Source organism: Camelus bactrianus, chromosome 13 (assembly GCF_048773025.1).
Source record: "Camelus bactrianus isolate YW-2024 breed Bactrian camel chromosome 13, ASM4877302v1, whole genome shotgun sequence".
Classification (NCBI taxonomy): domain Eukaryota; kingdom Metazoa; phylum Chordata; class Mammalia; order Artiodactyla; family Camelidae; genus Camelus; species Camelus bactrianus.
The window spans coordinates 45,587,136-45,612,649 of NC_133551.1; the positions used below are offsets into that span (position 1 = coordinate 45,587,136).

General features: G+C 38.2%; 2 protein-coding genes across 8 annotated transcripts in view; one reads left to right on the forward strand and one right to left on the reverse strand.

Moving 5' to 3' along the window:
• CMPK1 (cytidine/uridine monophosphate kinase 1) overlaps positions 1 to 699 on the reverse strand; it is a 29,924-nt gene extending 29,225 nt beyond the window's left edge. Inside the window, exon 1 of the mRNA XM_074376526.1 lies at positions 375 to 699. Coding sequence (XP_074232627.1) covers positions 375 to 545 — 171 coding nt within the window. The 5' untranslated portion in view covers positions 546 to 699. The remainder of the gene's footprint in view (positions 1 to 374) is intronic.
• STIL (STIL centriolar assembly protein) overlaps positions 1 to 25,514 on the forward strand; it is a 129,671-nt gene that overhangs the window by 73,203 nt on the left and 30,954 nt on the right. For 2 of the 7 annotated variants that reach the window (XM_010951107.3, XM_045513775.2), the window contains exons 1-11: positions 789 to 1,037; positions 1,342 to 1,445; positions 3,272 to 3,462; positions 10,971 to 11,493; positions 13,533 to 13,619; positions 16,627 to 16,734; positions 18,517 to 18,629; positions 18,932 to 19,119; positions 20,079 to 20,326; positions 22,689 to 22,772; positions 24,064 to 24,150. In XM_010951107.3, the coding sequence (XP_010949409.1) occupies positions 13,576 to 13,619; positions 16,627 to 16,734; positions 18,517 to 18,629; positions 18,932 to 19,119; positions 20,079 to 20,326; positions 22,689 to 22,772; positions 24,064 to 24,150 (872 nt within the window). In that variant the 5' untranslated portion in view covers positions 789 to 1,037; positions 1,342 to 1,445; positions 3,272 to 3,462; positions 10,971 to 11,493; positions 13,533 to 13,575. Of the gene's footprint in view, positions 1 to 783; positions 1,038 to 1,341; positions 1,446 to 2,070; positions 3,463 to 10,970; positions 11,494 to 13,532; positions 13,620 to 16,626; positions 16,735 to 18,516; positions 18,630 to 18,931; positions 19,120 to 20,078; positions 20,327 to 22,688; positions 22,773 to 24,063; positions 24,151 to 25,514 lie in introns of those variants that run through there. The other 5 variants (XM_045513770.2, XM_074376524.1, XM_045513779.2 and 2 more) reach the window with 5 other exon arrangements.

The window sequence follows — 25,514 nt, forward strand, 5'->3', positions numbered from 1 at the left end:
CCGACAGCCAGCAACACACTGACCTTTGCGAGCTCGGGGTCCCTGGAGGCCGACCCTCCCGCGATCCCTCTCCCAGCCCTCTCTGGAGACGAACTTGGTCCCCAGAACGTAAGGAAAGAGGGCGCGGGAACAAAGCGACCCCAAGCGGTCCCCTCCATTCTGGGCGCCCCCAAGGCGGGCGGACGTGGACTACCAGTCCCGACATGCCGCGCGCCGGCGGACCCTCGACCACCGCCACGCCGGCGGTGCGATGGTCGCCGGGACTTGTAGTCCGCGGCCCCGGGGGGAGGGGGCGCGGACGGCTGGGCGCGGCGGAACGAGCCGGCCCGGCATTCGGTTAAGCCCAGGGAGCCCGCCGGCAGCCCGGGCCTCACCTCAACGATGCGGGCGCACTGGGTCCCCTTGCCGGCGCCGGGACCACCGAGGACGAACACGACCTGCGGCCTCATGAGGCAGTGCGGGCAGAGGAAAAGCGGCCGGCGCGTCAGCAGCGGGAAGCTAAGGCCTAGGACGTGCAGCAGCCGGCGGCCGCAACGGCTCAGCATGCACCGCGGCTCGGTCCAACGCTGAGGGAGCTGACAGCAGCCGGGCCGGCGTTGGCGCGGGGCGGGGCGCGGAGAAGGGGGCGGGCCGAGCCGGCGACCGCCGCGGCCCCGCGGCCGTAGCTGCCGAGGCGTCCGCGCGGCGGCCGGAAGGGGCGGGGCTTCCGCTGCTTGCTCTTCGGCAGCGTCTCGGCTTCCAGGATGCGAGTCTGCGCCCGCGTGCTCCCCGCCCCTCTGCTGGCTCATTCATTCTTTCATTCCGCGGGTACTTTATCCTGCGCCTTCTTGTGTCGGGCCTGTGCCGGAGTCTGGGACGTGACACACGGGAGAGCAAAACCCATTGTCTCTCTTCCCAAGTTTAAATTCCAGGGGGAAAGCAGCCGAGTCAATACACGAATAAATAAATAATACAAATAGCGATATGGGCTTTGAAGTAACAAAACGGAGGAGTAACAAGACATGAATGCAATTTGGAAGACAGGGACCTCTGAAGAGGTAATATATAAGCCTAGATATAAAGATAAGAAAGAGCAAAGCCAGGCAAAGACTAAGATAGAGTGTCCCTTAAGAAGAGAGAATTTCAGGCGTGTGCAAAAATCCTAATCAGTTGTTAGAGCAATTAAAAGGCCGGTGAGATCAGAACTGTGTGAAGCGAGGAGGGAGAAAGTGAAAGCTAGGAGAGTTAGGCTGATGGCAGGTCATTTAGGCCGTTTGGTAAAGGAAAGGAGTTTGGATTATATTGTAATGGCAACAGAAAGCCCTTATAACTATAACTCCATTTCCCTGTCCCCTGCATTAGGGAAAAATCTCGAGAAGAAAAAGAGGCCAAGGAATGAGTCTTGGTGAACAGAACTTTAAAAGTTGGAGAGAGGAGGAGGAACCTGAGAAGGCAGAGCCAGAAAGGTAAGAGGAAAACCAGGAGAATGTGGTGTTCCGGCAAAGAGAAGAGAATATTTGGAATGGGATTGTGGTGGTGTAGTACTGAACATTGTGCTGGGAGACTGGACTTATGAACTCTACAGTTCTGCCCAAAGCAGATCATACACTATATTTAATTTGAAGCCAAATGGAAAGAGGAGTGGATAGGAGATGAGTAAATGAGAACAATAGAGAGAATAAGTGTCAAAGCGAAGTTTATTTAGGTGGGAGGTAGGAGCCATGCTGTCTAATATGGTAGCTCTTAGCCACATGTGGCTATTTAAATTAACTACATAAAAACAATTACAAATTCAGCTCCTTAGTTACAATAACAAGTGCTCAGTAGTTGCGTGTGCTAGTGGAAACTGTTGGATAGCACAATACAGAACATTCTGTCATCACAAACAATGGTCAGCGCTATGCTTGAGCTTGTATTTAAGCTGCTAGGAATGATCTGAGGTGGAGGGCCTCAGGTGTCTTAAAAGGTCTTAGAGAGGAAGATGTTCATTTTTAACAGGAATTTCAAGAACGGTAGAGTTGCAGGAAGGTTTGAAGGTAGGAAGGCTTCCTGTCTGATTTTTTTTTTTTTTCTCTCTCTCTTTTTTCTCAGAAAACAAAGGGCCATATCACCTGAGGGTAAGAAGAAGGGAGTGGGATGTTTAGGAGAGAGAATGTATAAAGTCAACATCTTTGCAACTGGAAAATTTGGTTTTCTAAAGAAAACTAATCAGTGGGACTTCTGGGCACTATTAAGAGCTCATTTGGTTTTTGACATCATGGATGTAAAATAATTGAAGATATTTGACCGTTCAGGTGCAGAGAGGACAGGTTGTTGAATTCATCTGAGACTGGGGTTTTGCCAGGCAAGTACAACAGAGGGAAAAAGGACTAAGGGAATGTTTGCAAGAGAATGTTTATGATGATGAATGCAGAATCAAAGTCATGCAGAAAAGCAAATGGTGTTATGCGAGGGCTGATAGCGGAGAGGTGGAGAGGAGCTGGGAAAGGGGCCAAGGTATTAGAAGCATTGGTGTCCAAGAATGGTTGCAGTGAAATATTTGAGCATGTGAGTGGGCAGTACAAATGCTAGTGGTCTGAGTCGGGTATTTGGAACCGAAGTGTCAGAGGTTGAGAGTTTCTGCTGATGCTAAAGTCCAGGGTGAGCCTAAGGGAATGGAAGACTGAAGCAGATGCACACCCCGTTAGAACTGAGAGGCTAGGGTGTTCAATTTATTATCCAAGTAGAAGTTTAAGTGAGCTAGTATTGGCATGAAGAGAGAGACTACAAGAGAGGAACTAAGTTGTTGAGGACAGAATGCAGGAATGTTGGCAAATGATACAAACAGGAGGGGTGGATGGTGGTCTAGCCTTCCTTTTGGCAACTGCCACTCTCCTTTTCCCTGTCTGACCCCTTTCCTCTTCTCTCATGCAGTATGTTCAGCCTCTTCTCCATCATTTCCCCTATCTCCTCTTTTTTTATTTTACTTACGCCCAATCCTCCACCTCGCCTTTTCCCATTTCTAACTTCCTCCCCTTCTCCCATCTATTTCTCCTTTCCTGTTCTTCTCCCATCCTCTTTCTTTGCACCTCTAATCCCTTCTCCCTTAAATTCCTACTTCCTACCTTTCCCTCCCCACCATAGAAGAAGGAATGGAATAGCTCAATTATCACAGCTAGAGAAATCTTATCATTGATAACTTATTATTCATATTGCTTCAAAATGTTCCCTTTTTGCTTTTTTATTGAGCCCTGTCATAGTTACTGTCTTATTGATTTAGTGTCATTGATATACTAATATATTCATCTTACAGATGAAACCAAAGCCAAAAGTTCTCCAAGGACAGCCAGCCAGTAAGCAGCGGGAGCTGAAATTCAGGGCTTCTGAATCCTAGCCTCGTGTTGTTGTTGTTGGCATTATCTCATTTAAAAGCAGAGCATACCAAGGTTGAAGGAATTGTAGAGTTCCTAAGTCCAAAGTCTTCATGTTATCAAAGGGCAACAGGTAAGAAAGTAAGTTCCTTGTCCAAGATCTTTTCTCACTTTAGTACAACAGATGTTTGGATTCAGGGAGGATTAATAGACAGGGGCATGTGACCAAGATTAGGGAGACCTATGTTTAAGTCCCTATGCTACCAATTAATCACTATAACCTTGGGAAACTCCTATGAATCTCTGAACTTCAGTTTTTCATCTTTCAACTAGGACGTGGAGAGAAGCGTAAAATGAAAGCGTTGGTCTAGATGACCTCAAACCATCCTACGATGTTTAGTTTTTTTGATGAGAAAAGAGGCAGTTATCCAATTGCTGCTGCCTCACCTCTTGAGGGCATGTCCCTGGTGCCTAGCACTGGGATTTGCAAACTTTTTCTGTAAAGAGCCAGATAATAAATCCTTTAGGTTTTGTGGGCCATACCATCTCTGTTGCAGCTTCACAACTTTGTTATTATAGTACGAAAGCAGCCTCAGACAATATGTAAACAAATGAACGTGATTATGTTCCAAAAAACCATTTCTATGGACACTGAAATTTGAATTTCACTTATTTTGCACATATCCCAAAATGTTACTCTTTCTTTTATTTTTTTTCATCCATTTAAAAATGCAAAAACCATTGTTGGCTTCTAGTTTGTACTAAAACAGGTGCCCACAGGCTACAGCTGCCCCTGCCTGGCAGAGTGCCTGATGTTAGAAGTCCAGTCTGAGCTCGGAGGAAGTCCTCAACCCTCCACCTGCCAGGGAGGAGGAGCTAGGACGTATGTCAGCTGAAAATAAGTACAACTGGTCATATTACTAAGAGGTAATAGGAGTACAAAAGAAGCCATATTAAAGCAAATATGCCTCTTTTCCTTTGTGTATGTTCTCTTAAGTGACTTTTATGTATCTCTTCTGGCATAATGGCTAGAGCTGAAAGGTGCTAAAGGTATGGGGTCTGTGAAAAAGGGTCTAGGAAGCAATTCTTTGACTTTTAATGAGGCCTTGTGCCCTATTCACATGGCTTAGGACAGAGACAAAAAGTCTTTTTGGTTACCATGATAGAGGCCACCAGAACTAAGGATTCCACACAGGAGTCTGGGTTCAGAACTTGTACACTTATAGCTACATGTGGTGACGGTCCTCTCTGTGATGCCCTGGACAACTTGACTACAGTGGGTTTAGTACTTATTACCCTGCACCTTGCCCATGTCCTGCCAACCATGCTAGGCAACTAAGGAAAATACTACGGAAGAAAGATTTTTAAAAAGTGCAACCTAGATACCCATCTCTGCCAAGGGTTTTCTGGGGGAATTATTTCCAGGAAGAACAAGGGTAGGCAAAAAGAATGTTATTTGTTGGCTTTTCGTGCATATTCTGGTTATCTATTGCTATGTAACAAACCAACCCCAAAACTTAATTGCTCACAATAACAAAAAATGTTTGATGTGAGATCCCCACCCCACCATCCCAAATGTCACACACATTTGGTGGCCAGAAGTGATCAGTGTGAGCAGTGATACGAGGAAAGAGAGGAGACACGTGTAAGAGTTTTTCCAAAGCACCTATTTTCCACACTAGGCAGTCACATGGAGCCAAGCCAAGGAGGCTAGGATTCATAAAAGACATCATGCACCTCTGATCTTCAAATATTTAACCCTGTGCTTGGCCACAGTGAAAGGTCTAACTCTTAGCACCTTGGTCCTGATTTGTCCCCAGAGAATTCATTTTGCATTAGCCTATATCAGTGCTTCTACTCCTTGGAGGTGGTAGAGAAGCAATGAGTTCCACTTAAGATGCAAACAATCAGACCCTCAATTATAATAAGTCCTAATAAGTATATATTGAATAAATGGCTGTCACCTAGTAAAAGACCATTCCCTATCTGAACCCACAGATTGACTCCATATATTAAATACATTTGATTAATACCTCTTGAATATCCACTGTGTGCCAAACACTTCACTTACATTACTTATTTTTTGAGTGATTTTCAAACTTTTAAATCATTGGTACAATCAGAATATTTGTAGAGATTTCTGTGCCAGGATTTGCTCTGCCAGAAGTAAGTCCTCTAATTGCTGGATCATGAGGTCCTGGGTCCTGGGTCCAGGGGAGGGGAAGGGAGGAGGGTGCTCCAAGTTCTCAGGGGAGTAGCTATATCCAACTTATATGAAAATAATTCAGTTTTAACCACCAACACAGTCTTACCAGTTGTGTGTTAGCTAAACATCAGCCTTGCCTTATAAAATCCTCATAGTGCTGTGAAGTGAGTATGGTCATTTTGCAGATGGAAAAACAGAGCCAGGAAGTGGAAGTACTTTGTTCAAGGCCACATAGGCAGTAGATAGCAAAGTCAAATTCAAACTCAGCCTGCGTAGCTTCAAAATATGCATTATTTCTATACAATACTGACCTTTTATGAGATAAAAATTTCCATACTGACAAAATCCCTTCAAAGTAAGTTCTGTTACAGATGAGAAGACTGATCTCAGAAAGATGCATAACAAGAGCTATCCTCAAAATCCACGCCTACCCATATGTGTTTATTTCTCAAGTACATTAGATCTTTGGGGCATGTATTCAGTGTATGCATACTATTCCCAGAGTATAGCTATGTTCCTAGCGAACTCTCTAGGCACTTAAGAAATAGGGCCTTGTCACCATGTGTCCTATTTATCGTAATTGCCCTTTAGAGTTCCCATACTTCCATTTTCCCATTCTTGACCACACCTCTTTGCTGGGATGTGCTTTTCATTTTTCAGAATTCAGCTCAGATTTTCCCTCCTCCAGGAAGCTCTTAATTCCCAAGACTGGGTTAGGTACCCCTCTTTTGTGCTTCTACACTCGCAACCTCCCACCACACTTGCTCTATCCCTTCTTTACTTCTGTTGTACTGTGCTGCATTGTGTATCTCCACACCAGATTTAGAGATCCTTGAAGGAAGGGACTATGTCTGATTACTCTTTGTGCAGCATAACAATGTGTTATTGTTACAATATGATTCACACTCTTAAGGGGACACTAAGGTCCTTGAAAGATTTAGAGTACGTAACTTGGTTGCTGCTACGCAAGTTCCACCTACAGTGGTCTACCCAGAAATACCTTTCTTGAGTATACCTAGGATATACTCAAGAAACCTACTGATCCTAGGTTTCTAGGATCAGTCTGGGTGATGGAGCCAAGACAGGGCATGTGAGTGGCATAGGTGGGTGTGTAGCAAGCCATATTCAGTTTTAACCACCAACACAATCTTACCAGTTGTGTGTTTCGCTAAAAACCAGCCTTGCCTTTACATTCATGCCTTCATAGCCATCCATTATGCTGTGATCTATTTCCTGGAGGGATGCTTAGCCAATTACATTACCTTATGCTTAATGGAGTTTCTAAAATGAAGATTCCTGTTAATCACATTTACATGGTTTTTCCTGTAATGCTTTATCAAAGGACCTTTTATCAAAGATTCTGAGAGCATTGGTTAAAGGAAGCTGATGTGCCATATCTGACAACAGACAATATATCTACCGTCCTGGGAGTGACTTTGTCAGCTGAGTTCAGTCCATACTGCAGAATGGAAGGCTGACCAGTGAAGGGAGATTGTCTTTGGCAGATTTTACAGTAACTTTGCCTGTTAACTTTGCAAGCCTAGGTAGTTTGGTTATAACTACAGTTTCCTTGTCTGCAAAATCAGGATCACAGTAAAAAAAAAAAAAAAAAAAAAAAAATCAGCTAGCCCATATGTTCAGAGAATTTACTGACATGTGTTATTTGGTCATTCTAGTCTTTATTCCAAACAACCCAAGCTTTAAAAAATAAGTAAAACTAGTCAATGTTACTTGAGAAATAAATTGTTACTGTTACCTCCTCTCCCAAGAGGTTTGAGTCTCAAAGGAATTTTGCATAAATTGACAGATTAACAATCTCTCTTAAATATATGATGTTCCTTAAAAGCAAAGCTGCAGTTGTTTTTAAAAAGTAGTAGCCCATGCTGTACACCAGAAATTGACACAACATTGTAAACTGACTATACTTAAATTTTTAAAAATCTGAAGAAGAAAAAAAGCAGTAGTCCAGCTTATCTCAGAAGTGTAAATAGAGAAAGGGAAAGTTGGGTGTTTGGAGAAATTTAGTAAATAAGGGCTGAACTGGTAACTGATTCCAACTTCCCTGTTCCTGGTGATAACAATAGCTCTTTAATTCCCATGACTAGCCAGTTAGCAGGCACATCAGGGTTTATAACCCTGAACATTTACCAAGTCTAATCATAATGACCATGCCACATGGTTAGGGACTGAAAAGGAATAAGAAAAAATGAAAACAACTGATAAATTAGGATGTAGAATTTTGGTTTAATTTTTCCTTTTACATTTTTTTCTTTGTAGCATTGTTTGTGCAACAAATTCATAAATTTTGTTTAAAAGTATGACATACTGGAGATGGTTCTCTGTGAAGCAAATTAAAGTGCTTAGAAATTTGAAAAATAAGATTAGTAGCTTTTCTGTGTGAAGTCCAATAGCCATAGCAATTCCACGATGTCCTGAAATGACATAAATATATATATAAATGACATAAATATATATAAACATAAAATATATATAAACAAAGAATAGCACAGTATATATTCAGTCTATTTAAACTGGCCTGCAGTCTAACAATAATTCAGATTTGCTTTGGATAATTACCTCTTATTACCCCACCTATAAAACTGTGCCTTCCTTGTTCTGTGCTTGTCATGTCCTTCCATTTCCCCATGCCATCTAGTACAAAACTTAATGTGTAGTAGCTCTTCAGTATCGCATTTATAGATTTTATTGCACTAAGTTTATTCTCTTTCTAATTTAATAAATCCATTCCCTTAATCTCTATGTGTGTACAGCAATGCGTTGCTCACTTATTAACACTGTCAGTTGTCAGTACACCTGGACCAATACTATATGGGCAACCTTTTAATTAACTTTCACACTCATTATGCTTTAACTTTTTTTTTATGATAATGTACCATATGCAAATGAGGAAAATCAGTCTAAGAGATTTTAAATGGCAAAACCGGGGCCAGATCTTCAAAGCCAATGCTTGTTACACTATACCATAATCCAAAAAAAATTTTAATGTCTAAGGAATAAGCCATTTATAAAGCTGAGTCATTCCAGTCCAAAAATGAAGTCAGTAATTACTTTCCATTCAATTCAGAAATTATCTACTCTATGAAGAGCATTTAATATATATCCTACTTAGAAGTCCAGTGGTAGTAAAATGTTTAGTTTAAGTCTTTGGTTTTTGAGTTATTATTAAGCAAAAAAGAAGGCATTTATCTTATTGTTGTTACTCAAAAAATTAGCATCTGCTTCAACTCTCCTCTTGCCCTTTCCTTTCTTCCTTTTAACAGACTTTATTTTTAAGAAGATTTTTAGATTAACAGGAAAGTTGGGAGCATCATACAGAGTCCCCTTATACCCCACACAGAGTTTCTCCTATTAGTAACATCTTATAGTTAGTATGGTGTATTTGTTACAATTAACTATCTAATACTGGTACATCATTATTAGTTAAAGTCCATGGTTTATTCAGATTTTCTTAGTTTTTAACCTAGAATCATTTTCTGTTCCGTGATCCCAACCGTGATACCACATTAGATTTCATTGTCATATCACTTTAGGCTCTTAGCCACTTTCTCAGGCTCTGCTTGCTTTGATAACCTTGACAGTTTGGAGAAGTACAGGTCAGGTATCTAATAGGATTCTCCACTATTAGAATGTGTCTGATGTTTCTCTCAGGATAAGTCTGGGTTTATAGGTTATTGGAAGGAAGACCACAGAGGGAAAGTGCCATTTTCATCACAGCATATCTGTCAAGTATACATACTCTCAGCATGACTATTGATGTTGGCCTTGATCACCTGGCTAAAGCACTGTTGGTCAGATTCCTCCATGATGAGGTTACTCTTTCCCCTACTCCTTTATGTCCTGTGCACTTTGAAAGGATGTTACTATGCCCAGCCCACATCTAAGGAGTAGAGAATTATGTGTTATGCTTGCCCCTTTTTTCTGTCTAATTCATATCATCTTATACTTCTCTTTCACATATTTTAAAGCAGTTCTAAAAAAAATCATGAGGGGCTCACACAAAATCTTTTTCTTTTACATCCTAAATTCAATCTGTAATCAAATCCTATTGAGTCTACCTTCAAATACATATACAGAATCCAACAACCTCTCACCACCTCCATTGCTACCATTCTGGTTCAAGCCATCCACCTCTCCCTTAGGTTATTGCAGCAGCCTTCTAACTGGTCTCCTTCCTTCTGCCTTTGCCCCCTACAGTTTATTCTCTATGTGGCAACCATGGTGATCCTTTTAAAACCTAAAATCAGATCTTGTCAGTCCCCTATTTAAAAACTTCCAATTAACATCCTATCTAACTCAAGCGTGTAGCTAAGTCCTTGTAAGGCCCTATGTGATCTACCAACACTTCCTACCCCTTCAACTGTTTATATTCTCCTCACTCACTGTGTTCAGCACATACTGGCCTCCTGCTCTTCCTTGAAGATGCCAGTGAGCTCCCACCCCAGGGCCTTTGCACATAATGTAACCCATGGCAGCCATCAAAGGGTGCCACTTGACTCTCTTTCCATTAAGAACTTGCCAGTTATCTGCAAAGAGTACACTTGGCTGACAGCTTCTTGTGGCTTTCAGGATCTGCCTTAGCTTTGGTGCTTGCTCTTTATGGGAAGCCCCAGGCAATGACTGAGCACAGCAAGGGTTCTAGTCATTTCTGCCTAATGTGGAACTCCTCTAATGGGCAACCTTTGCTCCAGAGTTCTCTACTGGGTCAGTTACATTATGTCAGACATGCATAGCTTTCTGAAGATCTTCCTAGTCTCACATCGGAGCTGAGGAACTCAGTCATTCCCCTTAAAATGTGTGCCCCAGATTCTAGGAATTTTTTCCAGGAAAGCAGAGAATGACAATCTGTGCAGCATATATTTCTTGGCTAGTTTGACACATTTTTCAGGATAGGGTTTTCACTCTCTCAAAAGGGTGGACACCTTTTCAGAAGACAGCCTATAATTGCAGCTCAGACTTCAAAGTACTCCCGTAATGCTCAGCAGACTAACAACAGTCTAGAGGAAAGGAAGTGACGTTTCGAATCCAGACTCTATACTAACTAGCTGTGTGATCTTTTACATTTCCTCACTTGCTAAATAGGGATAGTAATAACTACTTTGGCTGTTAGGACAATTGCATAAGATAATGGCAGAGAAGGCATAATTACCAATAACAGTTGTGGAAATAATTATAAATCATCACACTAATATTAATATCATATTCTGTATATGTTATATATATTATCTATATGTATAATACCAATACCATAATAATACCAGTATTTGTGGAGATAAATGTGAATGGCTTATAAATTTAAGTCACGTTCTTTTCTGCTCAACAGGAAGGAATTTTTTTAATTTTATGTTATTGAGAGGAGAGGACGCTTCTTATGAGAGAAACTGGAAGAAATGTAACTTCCCTTCTCCTTTTGACAGCTCCTTTTGACAGTTCAATCAGTGTTTGGTTCGCTTCTAGTCGCCTAGCGACAATCACGTCAGGGAGCACTTCCGGCTGCTTCTGCCATCCTCTCACCAGCTAGGCTGGGCTTCTCATTGCGCGTGCGCAAGGCCCGCCCCACCCCGGAACTCAACCGTTGACGATATTGAAGCGTTTAAATCCTCCGGAACCTGATCCTAGAGCGCCGGTGGCGCTTTTATTTCTCCACGGAGGCTTGGGATTGGTCGGGCGCGGAACATACGGGGCACTGATTGGCTGGCGCACCAGGGCGTCTCGGCTACTGTGCATGACACCTCCTTCCCCCGCCCCTACTCCCTGACGGGTTGGATTTCTGACCAGTTAGCAGGCGTGGCGCGGGCTTCGGTTTCACGAGCTTGTGTTTGCCGCCTTGGTTCCCGCGACCCCAACGTCTCAGAGGCGGGGCGGAGTTGGCCGAGGCGCTGCTTGGAGCTGACCTCTGTTCCTGCCCAACAAACCAACCTTGGCTCCTCGGAGATTGCGGTGAGTGGGTCTTTGTGCTTCGGTTCCCCTGAGGGGCTACAGCCAGGCCTGGGGAAGGGGGTTGAGCAACACTCGGGGCCCTGTGGTGGGTTCTGCCCTCCAGGACCCTGGACTGATGACTTGAAGGGAAACTAGTAGGAGAAATTAATTAAGCGGACCACGAATTCCTTGGGAATCATTTGAAATAGGTATGGGAACGAGGTTTGCAGTCAATAACGCGCCATTTAAAGTTTTTACTGTGAAAATTTCTTGACTGAAGCCTTCCTTGTATGCTCGGACAGCTACGTAGTACCGGATTAGTTAACTTTTGAAGTTTGTTGTCTGTGGGAAGTAAAGTAAAAACAACAAAGTGTGAAAATGCTGTGTGTGTGAACACAGGCAGTAGTGGCAGTAGTAACATCACCATGGTGTCTAAGAGATGGAGAGGAAGTGACATTAGGGTTGGTTTGTGAAGGATGATGGGGGGTTACCAGGGCATTCCAAGTAAAGGGGACAGCCTGTGTGCAAAGATTCTCAAACTCGGAAACTGCAAGTAGTTCACTTTGATCGTGATGTAGGATGAGTGAATAAGGGATAAAGTTGGAATAATAGGATGGGGCCAGATTATTCCGTATAGAAAAGAAGTAGAGCCATTAACTCTAAGGAGGAAAATAACTTGATCAGATTTACTTAGAAATGCCTTTCTAGCAGCAGTGTGGAGACATTTCAGTAAATCTGGTGAGAGCTGATGAAGTGAGTAACTAAGGTAATGGAGATGGGAAGACAGAATTTATATGAGGAAGGAGGGAGAAAGGAGAGGTAAGGATGATTTGGTGGTTTCCATTTGATACACAATGATGCCATTATCCACGGAGAATATGTTTTGCTAGGTATAAGTCTTACGTGGTTTTTGGTTTCACTAGTTTTAATTGCTTGTGTGTTACTGCCAAAATAAACTGTCTCATGTGTATTTTCTTAAATGAGAAATAGATCAATTATCTTTTTACCCTAATGCATAAAGGAAGAAGAGACGAACAGAGTTTTAAGACTCGTTTAATGAAGAAAAAAAGGCACTTTACTACTTCCTAGAGTTACAGCTATCAATCTGAATATTGTCATCCATGACAACCAAATAGTGTAGAAGGGCTTTAGAGTTTAAAACATACATTCCATAGAAGCTGCATGAAGTCCGGATACTTCCAAGAGGGGCTTTTTAGTCAGCTTACAAGGCACTTTCAATAGGGTTTTGTTCTTGTAAATATTTCCAACTTCTGACTTTAAGTAAAAAATTCTTCTAAATGACTTCTGCACCAACATGAATAATTCTTTCCTTCCTTATCCTACTTCAATTCTTTTTTTTTTTTTTTTTTGCTAGCAATGAAACTGAATGTACAAGCCCTAAAGCTTAACTCTAAGACTTAATAAAAGCATAGGAAACAATGAACTGTAAAGAAAGGACCTTGAGGCCTGTATTTTGCTTAGATAATATTTAGATGGAGATATACAGTGGGCAATTAGAACTATGGGCTTGAAACTCAGAATAGAGGCGGAAACTGGAAGTTTGCTGTATACAGATATGTATGGAAGCAATGAGAGTCGATGAGCTTACTCAGAGAGGGCATGTGGAGCCAAAAAAAAGACTATTGACTTTGCACTGATACAAGTCAGTTTATGGGGATGCAGTATTTGTCTTCCACTTCCACAAGATTGAAAATTTGTTGACTTTATTATAGATTTGATAAATATCTAGCCCAAGTTCTTCCTATTTGTTGCTTTGTGGTTTTCTGAATATTATGAGGCTTTTGGTCCTAGTTTCATATATTAAATCTTACCTGTGCTATCCAGCTTACTAAGTTAATACAATGATCTGGGGGCAGAATATGTGCTTTCATTAATGAATTGATATATTGGTGGGTTTTGCTGCCTAGCATAAATACTAACATTAATTTATAGGTCAAATGACTATAAAGTATGAAAATGATCAGAATCTACAAGCATTTTTATCTTGTTAATCTATGGATGAAGATGCTTCATTAGTAATATTCTCTTTACTTCTTTAGGATACTGAGCATGTGAAACTGAATAAAGCATTTACCAACTGTCATGCAGCCTACGTATCCTCTTACAGGGCCCCAGATGAATACCAGGTATAAAAACATTTTTACAAAATATTTTTTCACAGCTGCTCACATAACTTGGAAAGGCAGGTTGGAATAGAGGGAAAAAATAATTCCTAGAATCAGAAAATCTGGGTTCATATCCCAGCTCTACCACTTATTAGATGGGTGACCTTGATCAAATTAATTAACTTCTCTAAGCCTCAATTTCCTCACCTGTAAATCGGGCATAGTAATCTCTAACAGAAGATTATTGTGAAGGGTTAAATAATAAAATTCCTGAACCAAAGTGACTGAGACATAGTAGGCACTCTGTAAAAGTTTCATTTCCTCCTTCCCTTATTTTAGTTTCACAGAGGGTCTTCTTACTGATAAAAGATAGTACCTGAACTTTTGAGACTAAAAATCACATGCATATTTATTTACATTTTAGACAAATGGGAAACCCTAAACACTAATTCCTTGATGGAAAAAAATTTGCATTGTATACACCAAGTTTCCTAAATGTCCCTAATCCTCTTCCCACTCATGTGGAGTAGGAAGGAGGAGCTAGCCACCTGTCTCCTAATTTTCTCAGTCTGTCAGTACTTTTGAGGACCAGGAGAATTAGTTTGTGTTATTTGGCTCTTTGGATGATTTATTGTTCTTTTTCCCCCCAGAGAAGAACAATTAATGCTGAGATGTGAATTTTTTCCTTCTAAACTAGAATTGTGTGCATGAGTTACCTTTATTTGCTCTATTATTTTCCTTTGTGCCAGATGTTCTTGATGAAGACAATGGGAAACATGACCCAGAGAGGCTATCATATTCCTTTTGCTTAATTTTAGCCCTTCTGTTCCTACTGCCACCTCTTATTCTTTGGAAATTTGTCAACCTCTATTCTCTTTTTAATTTTTTTATTGGGTCAAATCCATTCCTTACATTCTAGGTAAAATAACATACTCATGTGATCTAAACTGATTATTCCTGGTATATTCAACATTAGTTTTTAAAATTCATTTATTGAACTCTGGTTTTCACTAATCTATGGGCTTTAGGGCAGCAGTTTTGAATATTTCTGGCTAGAGCCCCCTTTGACTATCTGATAGGCATGAATCTCATTCCCTAAGGAAAATTACTTGTATACCTACATGCAAAATTTTGCACCCAATTTTGAGGTGTTGGGTCTCTCTTGCCTCCAAAGTCTACCTATATACCTTAGATTAAGAAAAAGACTGATAACAGCATTTATTGAAGTCTTGCTCTACCAGGTTCTATGCTAAGCACTTTGCATGCATTACTCTTCTTTAAACCTCATAACAAACCCATGAGGTGTAGGTACTATTATCATCCCCTTCATTTTTTTTTTAATGAGGAAACTAGCATAGAGGATTAACATTAACCAACCCAAAGTTATACAGTTGGTAAATGGTATAGCCAGGATTTAAACCCAAAATGATTTCTACTCTGTACTGCAAGGAAGTAAACATGAAGTAGTGTAGGTTGGGTTTTAAAAGTGCTATAGACTACTGAGAGCAAAAAGAAATAGCTAACATTGAGCTCTTACAATCAGCCAGGAAATTTTATAAGCATTTTATGTATATTGACTCATTTAGTATTCAGTATAACTACCAGGAGATACTGATATTATCCTTTTTAACAGATGAGGAAACTGAGGCACAGAGGGCATTAAGTAACTTGATCAAGGTCACATAGCTATCAAGTTTTGAAGCCATGTTTTAGACCTAAGCAGTTGATTTCCAGGCTTTGCTCTTAACCCCTATATTATACTGCTTCTCACCAATTGGTAAATAATAAATATATTAGATATAGAGACATAGATAAATGGACAGTTGTCACTTGCTAGCTTTTTGACCTTGAACAGATTTCTTGATCCCAGACTGTGTTCTCATTTCAAAAAAGGGAGTTTAAAAAATCCTTCTTATAGATATTATCAGCTCAGATCAGACAAGGATATGAAAGCATATAGCTAAGAACATGGTGGAGCCAGATGTTGAACCCAGACTCTAAAGCACTACGTCATTCAGTTTCTAGAACTATAAGTGTTGAAATCAGCCACATTTAGATTCAAATTCCAGCTCTGCTACTTATTGCTATATCAAGTTATAAAAGTTAATAAAGTGTTTCTGAAACAATTTTAGAAATATTGTATATGTAAAGTGCCCAGCAGGGTGCCTGGTACATAGTAGGTGATCAGTAAACTAGGGCTTATATTTTAGTTGAGAAGCTTTACCAGATGATACATGAAAGTAAGATCTGTGGTATGATGAATAATCTTTCAGTTTAATAGTCTACCACCATGCAAATGCACTTCTGCAGTAAGCTCACTGTTGGAGGATTCTTGCTTTAATTACATGGGACTTGAGCTGATATTTTCTCCCAGTCCTTTCTTTCCGTTGTCTCTTTCTTATTGTAGTTTTCTCATGTGACTCATTTATGTAAAATAAAACTTTGTGATGGTACCCTATATGATTTAGCTTTGAAACCTTGCTTTACGTTGCATGTATCATTTTTTTTTGAGGAATTATTAAGGATGTACTTTTGATGCTTCAAAAATTAAACTTATGCGATAGAGCCCAAGGTACCAAATTTGGAAACACTGAAAAGTTTTTATGCTTTTCATAATTTTTAAAGGTATTTTCTAGCAGTTATCTATAAATCAGTTCAGAAGGACAGATTTTAATTTTAAATTTAAATGTAAATTCATGGCTTATACTCGTTTTTCTATAAAATCTTGAAGAATTTATAGATTGACACTCCCAGTTCTTTTTCTAAAAGCTTATGTGTATATAAATTTATATATGCATAGGAAAAAAGGACAGGAAAAAGCCATACCTGAATTTTGAGCGCTTATTATCTTGATAGAGTTACAAGCTATTTTTATTTTCTTGGTACTTTCTACAAGTATTTTTCAAGTCTTCTAAAATTACGAAAGTCATCTGAAAAGCCATGTCATTTAGAGTTAAACTGTTTCTTATAAAATTTCTACTGTTTTCTTTTCATTGTGTTTTGATTTAAAAAAAAATTTTTTTTAAAGATTTTCTTCAAGCAGGATGGTGCCTTTCTGTTTTCCTCCATCAAAATGTGCACTTTGGAATCCAATGCCAATTGGAGATTTCATCTACTTACATCTCAATTACTACAGGTATGGGATGTTTTTCTTTTCAAGTCAAACCAGTATAAACAGGAGTCAAAAGAATGTGTAAGGCAAAGTTGATTACTAAGAACAATGACTAATTCTTTTTTTTTTTTTAACTTCTCCATTTAGAAGCTCCCCTCAGACAAAATATTCTTTCTGCTGCTTCTTAAATCTGTTCCTTGTGCTTTTGAGAAGTAATCTTAATTTCACAATTAAAACATTCTACAAATCTGAATTTCTAAGTATCATAGGAATTCAAAAGAAATAAAATACAATAAAAGCTGAAAGGTTTTCATCATGTTTCAGCATGGTGTCTTTGTAGAGCATTGAGAAGATTGAACTGATTTTGAGTGGACAGATCATATTAGAAGGAATATAAATTAAAGTTATGGCCAGGATCATGAAAGAAAGATATAGAAGCTTAGGGTTAAAGTAATAGAAAATAGAGATCCATTGAGATTTTATGTATAAGAGAGTTTCTTATTAAAAGCAAAGTTCTAAGAAGGATGGATCATAGTGGGGAGAGCCTAGAGTCAGCCCAGATGGGACATGGTTTTCTGTCATTAGATTTATACTGAAGTGATTTAAGACAGTATAACTGGAGTCAGTCTGCCTGGAGGGTCAAATCCTGATTTTTGACTTCAGTAAAATAGCCAAGGATCAGTTTCTTATTTGTAAAATTGGGATAGTGATACTTGTTTCATATTACCCTTGTGAGGATTAAATGAGACAAAGTCTGTCAAGCAGCAGTTGACACAGTGCCAGGACACAGGCATTCAATACATGTTAGCTCTTGTAAGGGCTTAGAGCAGAGTAGCAGTATTGAGACCAAGAGGAAAGAATGAAACAAGGTGTTTTGAAGAAACAGTTTATAGCATTTGATGATCAACTGTACAGAGAAACTGAAAAGATAAAAGTCAAAAAGTATTTAAGTTCTAAACCAGTTGGGAGAGAAGGATGGCATCACTGACAAAAACAGAGTGTCTTGTGGAAATTCAATTAAATATTTGTTAGACTTGTTCATTCTTTTCTCCTCTTTTCTATAGTTTCTTTTATATTTTCTCTTGTTATCTTTCTGTGCTACATTTTGAGTTATTTCTTTTGTTCTTCAACTCTTTCTCTTTAGCTGTGCTTAGTTGCCATCTAAACTGTTCATTTAGGTTTTTTAAATGTGGAGGTATACCATATCTGTGAAAGATTGTTTATAATATGTATGCACAGTTTATAGGATGATAAACATTTGTGTGCCTGTTCCCAGTTGATTATAATAATCCATTAAGATTTTAATTGTATTTTTATTTCTACAAGTTCTTTGTAGTTATTTTTCAAATTTGTCTGTTCTTTTTTGATAGTATCTTGTTCCTTGCTCATATTTTAGAGTCCATTTTATATTTCTTTAAACATTTTAGTTGTATTTATTTATATTCTGTATTCAGTAATGCTAGTGTCTGAAGTCCATAGACAATATGTAAACAAATAGATGTGATATTTCAGTCAGACTTTTATTTACAAAAACAGGAGGGCTCATAGTTTCTTGATCGTTGCTCTGGTTCATAAAATTAAGCAAATGCCTGGAGAACAACTATAACTTCAGAGTCTGCTTATTGCAGTTCTACTTTCCAGGCAGCCCTCCTTACCCCCTGCTTTTGACCCTAGGATTTCCCAACAGTGATCTTTCTGTGCATTTTAAAAGATGTGTATTATATTTTAGGTGGCATTTTATGGCAGTAGGGTTTTTTTAGGATATCAGATCCACCATGTTTGTAAAAGACTTTTGTTATTTTTCAGAAATCCAAAACTTGTGATAACTGAAAAGACTATCCGACTTGCTTGTCGTCATGCTAAGCAGAACAAAAAAAACTTGCCATGCTTTTTACTTGGTTCTCTCACAGTAGATGAAGGTAATACACTTTAAAAAATTATTTTTATGACTATAATAGAACTTGTGTTTGTTTCAGCCAATTATTGTAATATACTTTGTGCTGATTTTTATATACTAAGGTTATGAAGATGAGTAAAAGTTGATACTACTCATCACAGACTTTACTACAATCTGATTAGATGGATAAAGACATATGCAAGTCATTTTTTAAAATAAGAATTTAGTATGAACAAGATGTTTTCCTGTAATCTAGGCTTGCATGGTTGATTTCACATTTCGTAATTGGCATGCTATATAATAATTGCTATTTTTGTTCTTCAGATGAAGAAAGTGTGACATTGACAGTAGATCGTTTTGATCCTGGTCGAGAAGTACCTGAATGCTTAGAAAGAACCCCTACTGCTACTCTTCCAGGGGACTTTGTGATTCCATGCAAAATTCATACTCAAGGACCTTGTTCAAGAGAAATAATAGCTCACAATGCAGATGACTTTGATTCAGCTTTTAAGGTGAGATTTGTTGATAACGTGATTATTCTTAATTCAATACAAGAATCAAACTGTGTACTATGTTGTATTTTAATAAACCCATATTTAATAGGTATTCATAGTAGTTTCTGACTGAATGATTTTGACCTAAAATGCAATTAAATATAGTTTCGGAGAGCAGAAATCCTAGTAGGTAACATGAGTAGCATTCCAGAACAGGAAGCAATGTGACCAAGATAGCAAAATGTAAGATGTGTTCAGGGTGACATTAAGGGTGGAGATTTTTGCTGGATTTGTGGGCAATCAGACTTGAATAATAGTTTGTCTAGATTTATAGAGATCCTTGTCTGCCAGACAAAGGAATTTGAACTTTGTCAAATGGGCCATGTTTTTCATTGAAGACTTCTGGAAAGAGGAGATACTATGAAATCAGGGATAGTTAATGTGATAGGGCAGACTGACTGAAGTCAGAATAGTTAGGCCATTGTAGTAGAAAGTGTGTATTAGAGTGGGCTGTATTAGCCTATAGAGCGGTGGCAGTGCAACTGGAAAGGACACAGTGAGCATGAGCAACTACAGAGGAAGAACTAACTTGACAATTTGGGATAATAAGACTTTAGATTCTCTGAGACTAAGTCAAGTACATTTATGAGTTCATTTATGTCCATTTTCACCCATGTAATAAATATTTATTGAAAGGGACATTCTCCAGTAAGAATTTATGATGCTGCTGGAACATACAGGTTGGAGAAATGTGATGGAGCTTGGTACAGTAAATTTCGTTTGCTGTAATATAATTATTCATGTAACCTTTTGGTCACATGGAAGAAATAAGAGAATTGAAATGTTGCGAATCAGAAATCATTTAATTTTGTTAGTGCAAGATATATATGTGTATATGCACTAGTATGAAACAAAACCTTTAGGGATATGGACAAATTTCAAAGTTTAAAAATAACTGTATAATATTGATTTTTCAGGCTTTGCAGCACCATGTATGTAACAAAGAATCTTTGGATTGTGGTAAACTGCTTTCCCTAAGAGCTCATATCACTTCCAGGGAGAGTTTGGACAGTGTGGATTTTGACTTGGATTGGGCAGCCGTAACTCTAGCAAATACCTTTAAATGCACACCTGTGAAGCCCATCCCCATTATTCCAACAGCTCTGGCAAGGAACTTGAGCAGTAATCTGAGTATTTCTCAAGTTCAAGGTACCTATAAATATGGGTAAGTAAGAGATCTGTTCATCCACAGTTTTGAATATTGGTCACATTAGTATATTTTCATGATATTCACATAATATGAAGTAATTGTTCCGTCAGTTTACGTGCCCAAGAGCTATGGTGGCTAGATAACCAAGGAAGGTGAAAAATAAAATTGTTAATTTTTGCTGAATATAGTTTTCTTTCAAAGAAGTGTGCCTACCACCCTAAGAAAAATGAGTGGTAAAAATCATATTAAAATTGGTTGTATTTTGAGATTTGAAAATTTAAGGAGGGATTATTCTCTATATCATTTTGCCCTTTATATTTTGCCTAGGTTTTAGGTCATCATCTTTTTGCTTGTCCTTTTTTTTTTTTTTTTTAACTGTAACCTGGCTGATAATGAGCCTAACAGAGACTGGAGAATTATTTATAATATGCAGTTTAATTGTGAATAATGAGCACTGCAGATAAAGGAGATAACTGAGTTAAAATTTATAGTACTCTTGTTTACCAAATTGTCAACCCCTTGAGGGTGGAGTTTCCTCACATTGCTGAAGCAGCACACTCTTCAGCTTCCTATCACCGTTCTTAGTTTCTTAGGAAATGTAAGCCAAATTGCTTGCTTTCTGATCCTTAGCAGGGCTGTGTGCCTGAATCCTTATCTGTTGTCTACTGAGCTAGGTCAGACAATGTAAGCACTCGCTGCTTTAAAGTCTAAGCAATTCGCTTCTGGCTTCCTTTCCCACTGACTCCACCCAGTTCCTGTTAGGTCTCTAGGGCTGAACATGTTTGCCAAGGTACACTCAACTCCAAGTCTTGTCTTCCAAACATGCCTCTTCAAAAGAGGATAAGAAAAAGGATTTTCTTTTCAGAGGGTCCCTGAAAGAAAGTTCCCACATGCTGATCAGAGCATCTTTCTGGTTGGATTGGCACAAAGGAAAAAGTGTTGTTATATTCCAAAATTACAGAATGGTCCAAGGTGATAGTGATCAAAAAATGTTTGAATTAAGTTGAACATTTAATTCTCTTGGACTAATAAAGTGCTTCTCAATTGGGAAATAGGAATTTGTGTTAAAATTAACCAAAAAATTAATCTATTTTCCTTAGTACCCATGTCTATCTAGTGGTGAAGCATGAATTTACCATTCTTTGAATTATTCCATTGTGACCCCTTAATATGCTAGTAATAACCCAGAATGTTTAATACTCTATCTAATTTCGTATTCCCTTTGCCCTTTTCTATGTAGAATTATTTAATTTGTGACGTTTGCCTTTTTCTTTGACTACATTCATTTGTTTACCCTAATATTTATTAGGACCCATCTGGAATAAGTATTGTGTTGGACACTGGCATTAAATAGATTAAAAAAAAACCATACTTACTGTTCATTAAGTATATTAACATGTAAACATGATGTGGATAAACATAGTGGGGGTTTATATACAGTGCAGGGAAAGCAGGAGGGTGTGTCCAAATTGCCTTGGAAACTCATGGAAAGCCTGAGCTGGTTCTTAAAGAATAAGAATTTATCAGGTGCTCAAGGCAGAAAAGCTCTCAAAGCAGGTGTAAGTGTCATTGTTGATACATAAATCTCCTGCCAACTCACGCTTAATCATCTTGTCACATGGCTTGATAAATTCATGATTTTTGTGTTCTAGGGTTATTATATCAATAAAATAAATCCTTAGTGGTACTGTCAAGACTTTATATCATGAGTGGCATTTTTACTTTTGTGTTTTAAAGCCACAACAATAAAATTAACTCTCCATAATTGTAGTTATTCATATCCTTAAAACTTATTGTTAGTAAGAAATATAATAAAGTATAAATGCAGTATAATATCCTTTTCGGGAAAAGTGAGCTTTGGGGTTCTATCATGATGGTTCCAAAATTCTTTGTGAGTGGTTGGAGGAGTATAGTACGTGGAAGGCTGAATATGCCTTACCTCATTCAGCCTCCTTCAGTGAGAAGTCACATCTGTTACAGTCTTGTCAGTCAGTGGGTACTTGAACACTTCCAGCAACAGGAAATTCACTTCTCCCAGGAAAACTTATTTGCTTCTGAAATTGTCAGCCTTGATATTAATACTTTTGATTTTAAAAGTTGACACTTTTAGAGCAAACTTTTTAAAGAAGTGTGTAATCTTAGTGATCATTTTAATAGATAGCAATGTTAGGACAGTAAATCTCTTCAGTCTTGTCCTCATAATTACTGGGATCTTTTTCTCCACCTTGAACTGTTTTCTTTGTGTGCATGTGTTGAAAGGAATTAATCATCTGAATTATCTCCCTTGCCTAAAATATGTTTCTTCAACACTCAGATTATCTCTTTTAGGTAAAAGTATATATTTCCAATTGTTTTTACATGAATGTCTTCTATTTAGATATCTTACCATGGATGAAACACGCAAATTGTTACTTTTGCTGGAATCTGATCCCAAGGTTTATTCTCTACCATTAGTGGGAATGTAAGTGTTGCATTATTTATGAAACCTTTCAGCCACATATGTATTCTAATGTATATGATAAGCATGTGACTCATTTGTACTATGAATATGTAATTACTACTTGGATATAACTGATAAAGCCATAAAGGCCAGTGATGCTAAAGCTTCTTATTTTAATAACAGAATCAGTTAAAACAAGATTGTATCCAATCTTAGGAAGAACTCCATTACAGAAAACGAAGCTGAATTCTTCTGGTTGAAGTTGAAGCCGTGGAGCCCTGTTTCTTTACCCTCCTTCACTACCCTCTGTCCTTAAGGCTACTTGAAGAACCCAGGACTCAGAATAACACTGTGTAAAATTCACTGCCAGGCAATTTTGTAGAAATTCTTTTTATCGTTAATGGCTTGCTTTTTGGAGTTAGTGGTTAATGACATTTAGACACATTATTCAGTCAGAAATTTATATTTATTCAGCATTTAATGAGTGCTTACCCTATGCATAGTATTATGTTTCATACTGTGTTGGGATTTAAAGCTCCTCAAGGAATTTATAATTAAGGTTAAAATATTCAAATATTCACACTTAGAAAGATAAATAATAAGGAAATACATGATTTACTATGAAATAAACAATTTAGACAGTGGGCACTATTACTATTTGTAAGAGAGATGATAGGGCACTTTTTCTTAGAGAAGGCAAACTTGAGCTGGACCTTTAAGTGTGTAGATGATAGAAGGGGGGATTGATGGGGAAGGGAACCCACATGTGGTAATGAATGGTGTGTGCAGAGTTAAAAAATGAGACTGCACAAATGAACTGTGGACCATGAAGTCTACTTACAGTCTATTTGCCATGGTCCTGGTAGTGACAATGTGTTACTGCTGCTAAGTGAGTATCTACTAAGAGCTCTCTGTGTTTCACGCTACTTGTATATGTTATAGAATGTAATCTCAATAACTATAGTTTTAGGCTACTAACTTCGTTCTCCCCTTATTCAACCTATTCTTTCAAGTATGGGCTAATTGATTCCAGTTGATTTCTCTTTTCACCTCTGTTAACTATTTTCTCTCCCACCGTTTTACCATCATTTCAGGTGGAAGAGGACAGAAAGTAGCTCTCAATCTGTGTCTGTCTACAGTTGTAGCTATATTTCTATTCTCCCTCTTATCAGCAGGGTTTAATGTTCATAGATTTCTTACTAATGAGCCCTTCAGTTTATTCCTAGTGAATGCCAAGAATCCCTACCATGTTACCATTTTAAGTACTGATTTATAAACGACTATAGTTTTTAATTTCTGTTTTTTGTTTTAGTTGGCTGTCTGGTATTATACATATCTACAGTCCTCAGGTATGGGCTTGCTGCTTGCGATACATGTTCAGTTCTTCTATTCAAGAAAGGCAAGTGATTTTTTTCACTAGGGTTTTATTTTTATCTTTTCCTCCATTCATATTTTGTTGGTCTCATTTAAAATTCGTGCAATGCCTTAATATCTACAAACTAGAAGAACAGGCACACTAAGGAAAACAAACTATATTGAATGGGAATAAAACTAGAGAAAAAAGGTGACATGCTGTACTTGGCGATATGAAGGAGCTCACTTGCCTTACAGCAGTACTGTAACACAAAAGATACACTTTTTAGGAGTGGGAAAAAAAACCTAGAGATAATCTACTCTAGCATCCTATTCTATAAAAAAAGAGATTAATTTTCAGTGAAGTGACTGAAAGTGAGTTTGAATTTGTTATCTTACAAGTGTTTTAAGTTATACAGTGCTATATTGATAATACCCTAAGAAACACTAGCGATGAGATGTTTAATATTCTTCTTGGAACTAAAGCACAAGCATTGGAACTAATAGGGAAATTTTATTTCTACCTTAACTCCTCATTTAATTTTGTTATTTTGTACATGATACTACTCTTTGCCTCTTTCCTTCTTTATTTATTAAATGAAAATTCCAGAGTCTGTTTCTGTTTGCCTTGGTGACTCTAATACACTTTTTACAAAAAAAAAAAAAAAAAAATATTGAAAAGGCAGTCTAAGTACATGGCAATAAATCAGACATACATAAAGACACATAATATGTATATCCATGTATAACATTGTGCTGTACACCAGAAATTGATACAACATTGTAAACTGACTATATACCTCAATTAAAAAAAATAAAGATACATAATAAACGTAAGTCTCTTTCCACCCCATTTCCCCAGACCTTTTTCCTAGAGACAGTCACTGTTGAAGGGAGTATCTTGTGCTTCCTTCCTGAAATACCAATGCATAGACAAATGGCACCCTCCTCTACCCTGTAAAAATGAAATCACAAGTGGGAACATACTGTTCTCCCTTTTCTCTGTTGCTTTTTTCTTTATATCATTATACCTTGGAGATCATTACTAAATCTTGGCACCTACAGGTTTAATACACATATTTTATAACTGAAGAGTAAAATATACGATATTTTAAAAACTTCTTTTGTTTGCAGACAACTTTGTGTATACATCTTTGTGTGCATTTGCTAGTATGTTTGTAGAATAAATTTCTAAAAGTGGTTTTTCTGGGTCAAAAAGTATGTAATTTTAAATTTGGTAGATGTTGCTAATTTACCCTTCAAAGATTACCAGTTTATACATTGTGTGTTTAGCATGCCTGAGGTCCTAGGTTCGATCTCCAGTACCTCTATTAAAAATGAATAAATAAATAAATAATAAAACCTAATTACCTCCCCCAAAAAAGACAAAACAAACAAACAAATACAAAA